Source organism: Macrobrachium nipponense, chromosome 20 (genome assembly GCF_015104395.2).
Source record: "Macrobrachium nipponense isolate FS-2020 chromosome 20, ASM1510439v2, whole genome shotgun sequence".
In the NCBI taxonomy this organism is placed as follows: domain Eukaryota; kingdom Metazoa; phylum Arthropoda; class Malacostraca; order Decapoda; family Palaemonidae; genus Macrobrachium; species Macrobrachium nipponense.
In genome coordinates, this window is record NC_061089.1 from 43,651,229 (window position 1) to 43,663,728 (window position 12,500).

A 12,500-nucleotide genomic window follows, 5' to 3' on the forward strand; every position below is an offset into this window, starting at 1 on the left:
GCAAACTCATCCTTACCAATTTGCTGGGAACTGTAGGGCTTTACCTTACTAGTGCCGTCTATCATCAAAAAGGGAAAAGGTACTGGGTAAAACATACGCACATCCACACGCATACGAAGTACATACATTCATTCTGTACATATATGTGCATGTATGTATATAAGTATGTACACACACACACACATATATATATATATATATATATATATATTATATATATATATATTTATATATATATATAGGTGTATACATTTACTAAAGATATATACTTATATATATATATATATATATATAGATATATATATATATATATATTGTGTGTGTGTGTACGTATGTTTATGAGGTTATAGTCCAAAGGGGAAAATGAAAAAGCTGAAATTCCGTTTAGCTCGACACTGGCCTTTATAGAGAGCTGTTAATAAATAGCTCTCGATAAGGGCAGTGGAGGCCGAAACTGTTGAGCTAATATAATATAAATATATATATATATAATTATTATATATATATATATATATATATATATATATATTGTGTGTGTGTGTGTGTTTAGTAGTAGTAGTAGTCTTGGTCTTTCTGAATCTCCATTTCAACCTGTCTTGCTAAACAATTTGGTCCTGCCAGAGAAATTTAGTTCGCTTCTTCAAGCGTGGCCCATCATGGGCTTGTTTATGATACTGTTATCGCAGTATTAGCGTCACTGTTACCTTGACAAGAACAAATATCAAAGTAACGTAGGTGAATTATTTCTGGTTTTAGGGAGCCTGTATTCTCACTACAAAAGTCACACTGTTCTACCTCACTTGTGTCAACAATTCTCCAATTAATCTTTATTTTCCTTTAGTAGTAAATGATCTCCTCTTTCTCCGTTTCCTATTATTTTATATAACTTCTTTTAAATATAATATATTTTGGAAGCTTGAATTTCAAGTCAGTGGCTCCTGATGTGGGCTTGTTCCATATGAAAGGGGGTTTGTATTCTGAAAAATAATAATAATAATAATAATAATAATAATAATAATATAATAATAATAATAATAATAATAATGTAATAATAATAATAATAATAATAATAATAGCATAAGATTCGTATATTGCTGCCATCCTTTTTAAAAAGACATGCTTCAGAGATGGTCTACTTCCTTCCAATTATTAATAATAATAGGCAGTACCAGTAATCAGATACAGTTCAGGCGTAGGGGAGTGAACGCAGGCTGAACTCGGCATCATAGACCAGAAATCTAGGAAACATATGACAGTACACAAAGCACTACACCTAAGAGCGAATACAGACAGACTATACACAACACGAAAGGAAGGAGGGAGAGGGCTACTAAGCATATGTACAGGAATGCGTCAACATCGAGAGCAGAGCACTGGGCCAATATCTGAAAACCAGTGAAGACGAGTGGCTAAGGAGTGCACAGGAAGGACTGATAAAAGTAGAAGACCCAGAAATATACAGATACAGGAGAATGACAAACAGAACAGAGGAATAGCCCAACAAACCAATGCCCGAACAGTACATGAGACAGACTAAAGAACTGGCCAGCGATGAAACATGGCAATGGCTACGGAGGGGAGAACTCAAGAAGGAAACAGAAGGAATGCTAAATGAGGGGAAAGACCAGGCCCTAAGAACCAAATATGTGCAAAGAATGATAGACGAGAATCATCTCACCCATGTGCAGGAAGTGTACAAACGAGACCATAAACCAAATTGCAAACGAAAGTCCGACACTTGCACAGAACCAATACAAAAAGAAGCACGATTCAGTAGCAAAAGCCCTCCACTGGAGCCTGTGCAAGAAACACCAGCTACCTTGCAGTAATAAGTGGTACGAACACCAACCTGAGTGAATGATAGAAAACGATTATGCAAAGATCCTCTGAGACTATGGTATCACATCAGATAGGGTGATACGTGCCAATAGACCAGACGTGACGTTGATTGACAGAATCAAGAAGAAAGGTACACTCATTGACGTCGCAATACCATGGGACACCAGAGCAGAAGATAAAGAGAGAGAAAATATTGATAAGTATCAAAACCTGAAAATAGAATAAGAAGGATATGGCATATGCCAGTGGAAACTGTACCCATGATCATAGGAACACTAGGCACGATCCCAAATATCCTGAAAAGGAACCTGGAAAAACTAGATGCCGAAGTAGCTCTCAGAAGAGTTTGCTCCTAGAAACAGCACACATAGTGAGAAAAGTAGTTTATAAAAACCACCCAGTCATGACTTCATCTCTCTCTTTTCCCCGTTCAAACTCAAAAAAGCAATGACTTCAGTGACAGTTTTGCAGATAAATTCTGGTTTGTCTGTCTTCTTCAGAAGGAATAAAAAATCGTAAGGAATAACAATGATAATAATTATGATAAGAGGACGTTCTAGAAGGATGTCAGGGTTAGAAAGGAGAAAAAATTCAGTGTTCAATTTTTTTATTTTTAAAGTGACCCACAGCGAGATAGGACGTGATCAGGCATGAAATGTAAAAAATAAGCAACTATAACTAAAGGCCATAATTACAACAGTCTCAAATTGTTTGATGAATCCATGTCCTCTCTCCCTCTCTCTCTCACACACACACACACACACACACACACACATATATATATATATATATATATATATATATATATATATATATATATATATATATATATATATATATATATATACATACATACAGGTGTGAAAGTACATTATTCTTTAAGCAAGAATATTTCTTATTATGTCATTACAAAAATAATAAGACTACCTTCAACAAAATACTGACTAGCACTTCCAGATTAAAGGGCACAAAACGTTTAGAATCTCAAGCGTTTCTCAATAATTTAAACGTCTTTTCTTCCATAATTATAAATTTTAAAGGAGTGGACAGTTTCGCTCATGTGAACGTTTTAAAGGAATTTTAATTCATTCTCTGTCTTTAATCTGATTCTGGAGTAAGTCGCGGAGATATCTGAAACGTTCTAGTACATACTAAAGTTGTTTACAATATATACTAAATTCAATCCAAAGGCCATGCGTTGGGACTTATGAGGTCATTAACCGTTGAAATGAAAATTAGGAGTGAAGGAGGTTGGAAAGGTGTAACAGGAGGAAATAACTTGAGAGAGTGTTCAGGAAAGTAAGACGGGAGAAAGTGAATATGAACAGAGGTACCTATAGTACAAGGAACGAAAGGGGCTGCAGCTAGTTGCCGAAGAAGGGACGCTGCAGAGAACCACAAGTAATGTCTACAATGTAACGTGAGTGGGAAAACTAAATGTTTACGGAGAAGACCTGTTACAGAAGTCGTAAACAAACCACCGACATGTTCCGAGGTATTTTGAACGTAACGCTTACATAAACGAGACGGCAGGTGTGATGACCCATATTTTTATATATCGTTAGGTAACGGCAGCCTGGGCTTGCCACCACGAAATGCCTTCGTCACTGTGAGGGGACTGAATTGTTTACGTGGGACTTGGCGTTTTCGGGCTAACTGGGCAGAACGTCGTTGCCTTGAAAAAGCCACGTTCACTCTGGCCTGCGCGGCGTCAGCTGCAAGACAAGACAGGATTCTTCTTCCTCGGGCTTCTGGCGTGAACATAAAACGTCTTGAAAAACTCGGCATTCGGGGAAGTAAAGTAAGGGAGACAATGCCCTCTATTCCTTTGGTGTTAATTATTGTTATGTATTTATCTATTTATTATCTATTGGGTTTACGGTTGTTATCGATCATCCTTCTCGGAAAAGGATCTTTAATTCTTTATTAATTTTTAGCACGAAAGTGGATTGGACTGGGAACATATAAAATTACATTGTGAAATGAGGAGAAGCGAATTTTCTATTGATTTATTTCATTTCAGTACGATGACCTCAAAATTCATGTTTTGTGCTGTTTATCGATTTCCGGCTACTTTCTAAAACCAACATTTTTTATTCACTGAACAATTAAGCCTGTACTTTAACAATCTAATTACTCCTTATCTACAAGACTCGTTTTATAACTGTTAAAATAAAAACTATCGATGCATTCGGTACGTAAGCATAGTTTGTACGTAAGTATATTTTTTGTGTGGAAAATTAAGTGATATTTGCACCTACTTCCTAAACTTTTCGATAAAATAATTTTAGAGCATAAAACACACTAATAACCAAAAATAAAAGCATCGCATATGCATTGGTTTAGTTTTTAAAAAGCATAAAAGTTAACTACAAAATCATGGAAATCAATGCATGTTTACTAAATTGTTTTCGTGGCTTACTACAATTTCATTTGCTAAAACTTTTATTATATCTTGAAAATAACAACACCAAGAGTCAATATATATATATTTGACTAACAAAACACAAAATATTGCATTTAACGAAAAATGTGTATTTTGCTTCTCACTGTATGTATGTACGTGTATATATATATATATATATATATATATATATATATATATATATATATATATATATATATATATATATATATATATATATATTAAACTTATAAACTTTTATGTTATTTAAAAACTAAACACAATGCATAACACGAAAAAATGGGGGGTGTGTTATTTTGCTTCTCATTGTATGTATGTGTGTATGTATGTTAGTGTGTGTGTATGTGTGTATATATATATATATATATATATATATATATCTATATATATATATATATATATATATATATATATATATATATAAAATTTCCATGATTTTGATTTTGTAGTTAACTTTTATGTCATTTAAAAACTAAACCCAATGCATATGCGATGCTTTTATTTTTGGTTATTAGAGTGTTTTATACTCTAAAATTATTTTATCGAAAAGTTTAGGAAGTAGGTGCAAATATCACTTAATTTTCCACAAAAAATATACTTATGTACAAAATATACTTACGTACCGAATGCATCGAGAGTTTTTATTTTAACAGTTATAAAACCAGTCTTTTACATAAGCAATATTAGTGCGTGTGATCATTTTTCAAAACGATCTTTATACGCTGAAGGCAGGCATGAGTTTTTTTTTTTTTTTTTTACACGGTACACAAAATAAAACAGTAACACTTATTTCTTGATACGAGTGTTAAAACGTATTCAACATTTTCTGCAGAGTTGAAAAAGACAACTAGCCCTCTCTTCTCCGATGTTTCCTAAAGGTACTTCAATATACTGAGTGTTAACAGGGGGTAAGCACCGTCAGTGTACCTCACACGATGCACGGTAGGCATTACTTAGGGTTCGATGGCAGCGTCCCTTCTGTCCGTACTTAAGTTCATATTCTTTTTTTTTCACCCCCTGCTAATAATTATTGCATGGTTTTCACCCTGCCACACCTTTCAAACCTTCGCACTTTTATTATCCCTTTCAGTACTGAAACAGATATTATTGTTCTAAATTTTATATTCCAGTTACAGTTATATTTCAAGAGTTGTGAGATCTAACATTTCAAAAGGAATTCCTTTCAGGGAGGCAAGAATGCTTGTGGGAAAATTTTTTTCGGTGTGAATACTGTCAAGTGGAAATAAATTCGCTTCAAATGCTGGATTCAAAACAGAAATTAATTACTTAAATCAAAATATATAGAGATATCTTCTCATGATGGTGCAATCAGTAGCACTAAGCAATTCCCTCCCAGTTCACCAAACCATCATCCTACCTAATCTTGTTTCCGGTCAATATAGATGACCCAGTCCTTGTATTTCCCCAGGTATTTGAATTTTCACAGGACCTTCAATTTTCTCAAAGATCTTGAATTTCCCCAGGTCCCTGTATTTCCGAAGGACTTTAAATTTCCCAGGTCTCTATAATTCCCGAGGTTCTTGAATTTGTTCAGGTCTAATAATTTCCGTAGGTTCTTAAATTTCTCTGGTTCCTTGAAATTCCCTAGATACTTTAATGTCTCTAGGTCCTAGAATTCCTCTAGTTCCTCGAAATTCCCTAGTTCCTCGAAATTCCCAAGATACTTGAATGTCCTGGGACCTTGAATTCCTCTAGTTCCTTGAAATTCCCTAGATCCTTGAATGTCCCATAGGTCCTTGAATTTCTCTAGTTCCTTGAAATTCCATATAAATTCCCTAAATTATTGATCCCTAGTCTTAAAGTTCCCTATATTCTTGGTATTCCCTAGATCCTTGAATTTCCCTAGATTCTTGTATTTCCCTAGATCCTAGAATTTCCCTAGATCCTTCAAATTCCCTACATTCTTGAATTTCCGTAGATTCTTGAATTTCCCTAAATCCTTGGAATTCCCTAGGTCTTTGAATTTCCCCAGATTTTTGTATTTCCCTAGATTCTTCAAATTCTCTACATTCTTGAATTTCCATAGATTCTTGAATTTCCTAAGATTCTAGTATTTCCCTAGATCCTAAAATTTCCCTATATCCTTCAATTTCCATAGATTCTTGAATTTCCCTAGATCCTTCAAATTCCCTACATTCTTGAATTTCCGTAGATTCTTGAATTTCCCTAGATTCTAGTATTTCCCTAGATCCTAGAATTTCCCTATATCCTTCAATTTCCATAGATTCTTGAATTTCCCTAGATCTTTCAAATTCCCTACATTCTTGAATTTCCCTTAATCCTTGGAATTCCCTAGATCCTTCAATTTCCCTAGATTCTTCAATTTCCCTATATCCTTCAATTTCCCTAGATCCTTCAATTTCCCTAGATCCTTGGATTTCCCTAGTTCCTTGGATTTCCCTAGATCCTTCAAATTCCTTACATTCTTGAATTTCCGTAGATTCTTGAATTTCCCTAAATTATTGGAATTCCCTAGATCCTTCAATTTCCCTACATTCTTAAATTCTGTACATTCTTGAATTCCCATAAATCCTTGAAATTCCCTAGGTCCTTGAATTTCCTAAGATCCTTCAAATTCTGTAGATTCTTATATTTCCCTAGATCCTCCAATTTCCCTAGACTTGAATTTTCCTAGATCCTTGAATTTCCTTAGGTTCTTGAATTTCCCTAGATCCTTCAAAATTTCATTCAATCTTCAATATCCGCAGATTCTTGAATTTCTCTAAAATTTTGAAATTCTCTTGATCCTTGAATTTCCCTAGATCCTTCAAATTCCCTAGATTCTTGTATTTTCCTAAATTCTTGAATTTCTCTAGATCCTTCAATTTCCCTAGATGCTTCATTTTCCTAGATCCTTGAAATTCCCTATAAACTTGAATTTCCCTAGATCCTTCAATATCCCTAGATTCTAGAATTTCCCTAGATTCTTGAAATTCCCTAATCCTTAAAATTCCCTAGATCCTTGAAATTCCTGATTCTAACATTTCCCTAGATCCTTGAAATTCCCTATTTTTGAAATTCCCTAGTTTCTTGAGATTTCCTCAAATCTATAATTTCCTTAGATCATTAAAATTCCCTAGATTCTTGAATTTCCCCAGATCATTAAAATTCCCTAGTCCTTTGAAATTCCCTAGATCGTTCAAATTCCCTATATTCATGAATTTCCTAGATCCTAGAAATTCCCTAGAATATAGAGATTCGTCGAATTTAGAATTTCCCTAGATCCTTAAAATTCCCTAGATTCTAGAATTTCAGTAGATCCTTAAAATTCCCTTGATTCTAGAATTATCCTATATTTTTGAGTTTCCCAATATTTGAATTTCACTAAATCCTTGAAATTCCCTAGAGCCTTGAAATTCCTAGATTCTTGAGGTTTCCTAGAACCAAGAATTTCCATAGATCCTTTAAATTCCCTAGATCTAGAACTAAACCGTGTGTTTGAAACTTCCCTAAGCTGAGATGGTCCCAAGATCCCTGACATTCCCTAGATCCATGAAATTCCCTATTCTTTAAATTCTTATTCCTCAATATTCATAGATTCTTCAATTTCCCTAGGTCCATGAAATTCCCTAATTCTAAAATTTCCATAGATGCTTGTAATTCCCTAGTATCTAGAATTTCCTAGATACTTGAAATTCCATAGATTCTTGAATTTCCCTAGATCCTCGGAATTCCCTAGATTCTTGAATTATCCTACTTCTTGATATTCCCTAGATTCTTGAATTTCCTTAGATCCTTGAAATTCCCTAGATACTTGAATTTCCTTAGATCCGTGGAATACTCTAGACTTGAATTTCCTTATATCCTTGGAATACCCTAGATTCTTGAATTTCCTTAGATCCTTGAAATTCCCTAGATTCATTGAATTTCCTTAGATCCTTGGAATACCCTTGAGACTTGAATTTCCTTATATCCTTGGAATACCCTAGATTCTTGAATTTCCTTAGATCCTTGGAATACCCTAGATTCTTGAATTTCCTCAGATCCTTGAAATTCCCTAGATTCATTGAATTTCCTTAGATCCTTGGAATACCCTAGAGACTTGAATTTCCTTATATCCTTGGAATATCCTAGTCTTGAATTTCCCTAGATCCTTGAATGTCCCTAGGTCCGTAAGTTTTTCTAGTTCATTGAGATTCCCTAGATCTTTGAATTTCCCAAGGTCATTAAATTTCTATAGTTGCTTGAAATTGACTAGATCCTTGAATTTCCCTAAGTCCTCTAATTTTTCCAGTTCCTTGAAATTTATTCCATCCATGAATTTACCTCGTTCCTTGAATTTCCTAAGGTCATTGAATGTCTCAAGGTCTTTGTATTTACCCTGGTTCATGAATTTACATGGGTCTTTGAACTCCCCTGGGTCTTTGAATTTCCCCAGGTCTTTACATTCCCACCAAATATTTCACAAAATCTTTGATATATTTTCTCAGGCGCCAAGTGTTAAGCGTGCCCTTTCCTCCTCCAGATCTGATGTGACCACCTTTCGCTCCCGTCACCTGAAAGTCAAGACAACATGAGGAAGGGCGACCTCCTGAAGAATCTTCAGCAGAAGCTGGACTTCGTGGACGGCACCAAGAGGGACAGCATCATACCTCCCGAAAAGTCGGAGGAGGTGTCCGGGCTCTTGCATACTGAAGACGACGTCGAGGACACGAAATGCGGCATCGGCTTCTTCAAGCCAAAGTGGCTACAGGTTGCTATTAATGTTAATCTCTCTCTCTCTCTCTCTCTCTCTCTCTCTCTCTCTCTTCCACAGTGCTCAATCTTATTTTAATTTTAAAGACTTGTCGAAAAGTGTGGAGAAACTGATGGAAAGTCTCTCCCCCCCCTCTCTCTCTCTCTATATATAAATAAATTATATATATATATATATATAATATATTATATATATATATATATATATATATATATCTATATATATATATATATATATATACATATACGTGGTATTATATATATATATATATATATATATATATATATATATATATATATATATACATATGTGTATATATACTATATATTATATATATATAGATATATATATATAATATATATATGTGTGTGTGTGTGTGTGTGTATTTCAGTATAATGTAAGGCCAAAAAGGCATACCTCTTCCCTCTCATAAAAGGAAACTTTCTATAACTGCATCGATTCACGCATGCGCAAGATAGAAAAATTAGCTGATCAATGTTTTCCTAAATTCACAAAGAGCCACTTTTGCACAAACTTGGTCCGTAAAATCGCTATAAAATATCCAATAGATTACCTTGGCGGAGAATATTTCTGTTTCATGATACTTGCCTATTCCAGTTCTTGGCACGGAAGGAGATTTACATTTTGGTGTACTGCTTAGTCGGAATAACCCAGGGGATGTTCTTCACTTACACCGTCGCAGTTTTGACAACGATAGAGAAAAGATTCAAGCTGACGAGTAAGCAGTCAGGTAAGTCAGAAAACGGAGGAAAATTTTTTCACGCCGAGAGGTTCTCCCACACGATATCAGAACAGTCTCGAATCGAAATTTTACCGCTGAATATTCCCGCAACTTTTATGTGGCGTTTCGGTTAAATAAAGCAACCTACACGTTAAAGTAACCTTTAAAAGAACAAGACATTTGGATGAGTAATCCTGAAGAAAAAGTGGGGGGGGGGGGGGGGGTGGGGGGGGGGGGGGGGGGGGGGGGGGGGGGAAGAAGCCTCAGTGTTTAATACCAGCCCATCTGATGAACGAGAAAACAAAAGCATGAGACGGTCAATTTTACCAAAGCAGGTCGGTCAGTTACTCATATGATCTCACTTGTACAGCATTATAATACGGTTTTCAATACTGTTTATTTTTGGAAAAAAATCTTCGCACGGAACTCTTCTGTAGAACTACGTTTTCAATTATTTTTGCTATTCAATAATTTACCTATATTTATATATTTATTAATGTGTTAATTTATCTTTTATAATAACTGATCGCTCTCTGTATCTACTATTACCTTCTGTTACTTCTTTCAAATGAACGCAATAATATAATTTGGAGGCTTGAATTTCCCATTTGGTCTTGTTCCATATGAACAGGGTTCATATTCTACATAATAATAATAATAATAATAATAATAATAATAATAATAATAATAATAATAATAATAATAAAAAACTAGACGCTGAAGTGGCTCTAGGACTCATGCAGAAGAGTGTGATCCTAGAAACGGCGCACATAGTAAGAAATGTGATGGACTCCTAAGGAGGCAGGATGCAACCCGGAATCCCACACTATAAATACCACCCAGTCGAATTTTAGGGGACTGTGATAGAGCAAAAAAAAAAAAATAATAATACTAATAATAATAATATAAATGCTCTTGAAAATAGAAATACGAAGGATATGGGATATGCCAATGGAAATTGTACCTATAATCATAGGAACACTAGGCAAGATTCCAAGATCCCTGAAAAGGAATCTGGAAAAACTAGAGGCTGAAGTAGCTCCTGGACTCACGCAATAGTGTGTGCTCCTAGAAACGGCGCACATAGTAAGAAAAGTGATGGACTCTTAAGGAGGCAGGATGCAACCCGGAACCTCACACTGTAAATACCACCCAGCCGAATTGGAGGACTGTGATAGGAAAAAAAATAATGGCTAGTTCTACGGTATTCAACTTACATATTGTCTTTTCTATTCTTCTTACTTTCTTCTTGTCATCAGCGTGTATCAGATTTCCAAAGGACATATAAAGTTTTCTTTTTTCAGTTTTACGTTCTCTGACTTTTCAAACGCGCTCTGGCGATCATTTTCAAAGAGTGAATGGTCTGCCATGCAAGTTACATGAGTATATATAGCAAGTGGAGGTGGGTGTACAGTTGACAGATCGGTTATTGAGCTGCATTCTGTTTGGTCACAGGCTGGTGACGCATTTGGTTCCGGAGGCATTGAGATCTTCTGGCCCTATTGGGTGTCAGTATTTGGGAGTGGCTGTTAGCCCGGATTATAGATCGTACAGGGAATATATAATAATAATATAATAATAATAATAATAATAAAATTAATAATAATAATATAATAATAATAATAATAATAATAATAATCTTTGGAAGCTTGAATTTAAAGTCTGTGGCCCCTGTGGTGGGTTTGTTCCATATGAATAGGGTTCACCTTCTGAATATAATAATAATAATAATAATATAATAATAATAATAATAATAATAATAATAATAATAATAATAATAATAATAATTAATAGTAATAAAAGAATTTAGCAGAAAACGCAACATCATCTATCAAGTAACCTTTATTTCTTTATAGTTATTGTATCTATTTATCTTTCTTTTTTTCTGTCACAGGAGTCTTCCTAGCAGGAAACGACATCTCTCAAATCATCCTGTCGGTGTTCCTCGGTTACTATGGCAACTACGGACACCGCCCGCGATGGCTGGGCGTCGGAATCACCATCGCCGCTTTATCGGGCTTCGCGGCCGCCTTCCCGCACTTCTTCTACGGGCCTGGGCAAGACGCCGTCGACATAGCAGAGTTCTCTATCCAGAGCAGCATGGGAGGGGCGGCACACGTTGCGAATTACACTTCGAAGGAAAGTGAGTTCATATCTTTCTACTCGAAAGCAGCTGTGTATGTATATATATGTATATGTATATATATATATAAATATAAATTCATATAAAGTATATATACATATACATAAATAGGATATGCAGGAACTTCCTTAAACATTACTACAGGAAAACCGAAGACACATGATGAGATAAACAAGATTTATTTGCTAAGAAATAAATTCTGAGTATTTAACAACACTCGTCATTATTTACCAAAAGCCTGGTTCCTTTGCTGAATAGCGGTAGTCTCCACTATACCTGGCATAGTTTTCTTTCTGACCTGAATAACATTTCTAGACATTCTCTTTCCTCCTTTACTAGCAAATGGTTGGTATTTCAGTGGTTATGTTTTAATGTTCTTTTTTCACTTTTTACTTTTAAGTATTATGCTAATTTTCAAATTATAATTTCTAACTTTCAAATTTTAGATTGTAATTTTTATGTGTATTTTCTTTTTATTAATTTAAAATGTACTTTTATTTTAACAGACTGATGATGCACAAAGTTCCTGTGCGAAACGTTTCTTAGCAAATAAATCCAGTTTATCTCATCATGTGTCTTCGGTTTTTCCTGAAGTAACATATATATATATATATATATATATATATATATATAT

At 34.7% G+C, this 12,500-nt stretch overlaps 2 protein-coding genes across 3 annotated transcripts in view; one reads left to right on the plus strand and one right to left on the minus strand.

Annotated features, from left to right (window-relative positions):
* Positions 1-12,500, plus strand: part of LOC135225263 (solute carrier organic anion transporter family member 74D-like) — a 24,966-nt gene that overhangs the window by 2,296 nt on the left and 10,170 nt on the right. The window contains exons 1-4 of one of the 2 annotated variants that reach the window (XM_064264595.1): positions 3,482-3,640; positions 8,751-8,978; positions 9,600-9,732; positions 11,618-11,866. In XM_064264595.1, coding sequence (XP_064120665.1) covers positions 8,799-8,978; positions 9,600-9,732; positions 11,618-11,866 — 562 coding nt within the window. In that variant the 5' untranslated portion in view covers positions 3,482-3,640; positions 8,751-8,798. Of the gene's footprint in view, positions 1-3,481; positions 3,641-8,750; positions 8,979-9,599; positions 9,733-11,617; positions 11,867-12,500 lie in introns of those variants that run through there. The other variant, XM_064264604.1, reaches the window with a different exon arrangement.
* LOC135220023 (small ribosomal subunit protein bS6-like) lies at positions 6,325-8,292 on the minus strand. Its single transcript, XM_064257341.1, has 2 exons — positions 8,174-8,292; positions 6,325-6,739 (listed from the first exon to the last, which is right to left on the minus strand). The coding sequence occupies exons 1-2, from the start codon at positions 8,290-8,292 to the stop codon at positions 6,325-6,327; spliced, it is 534 nt and encodes a 177-aa protein (XP_064113411.1).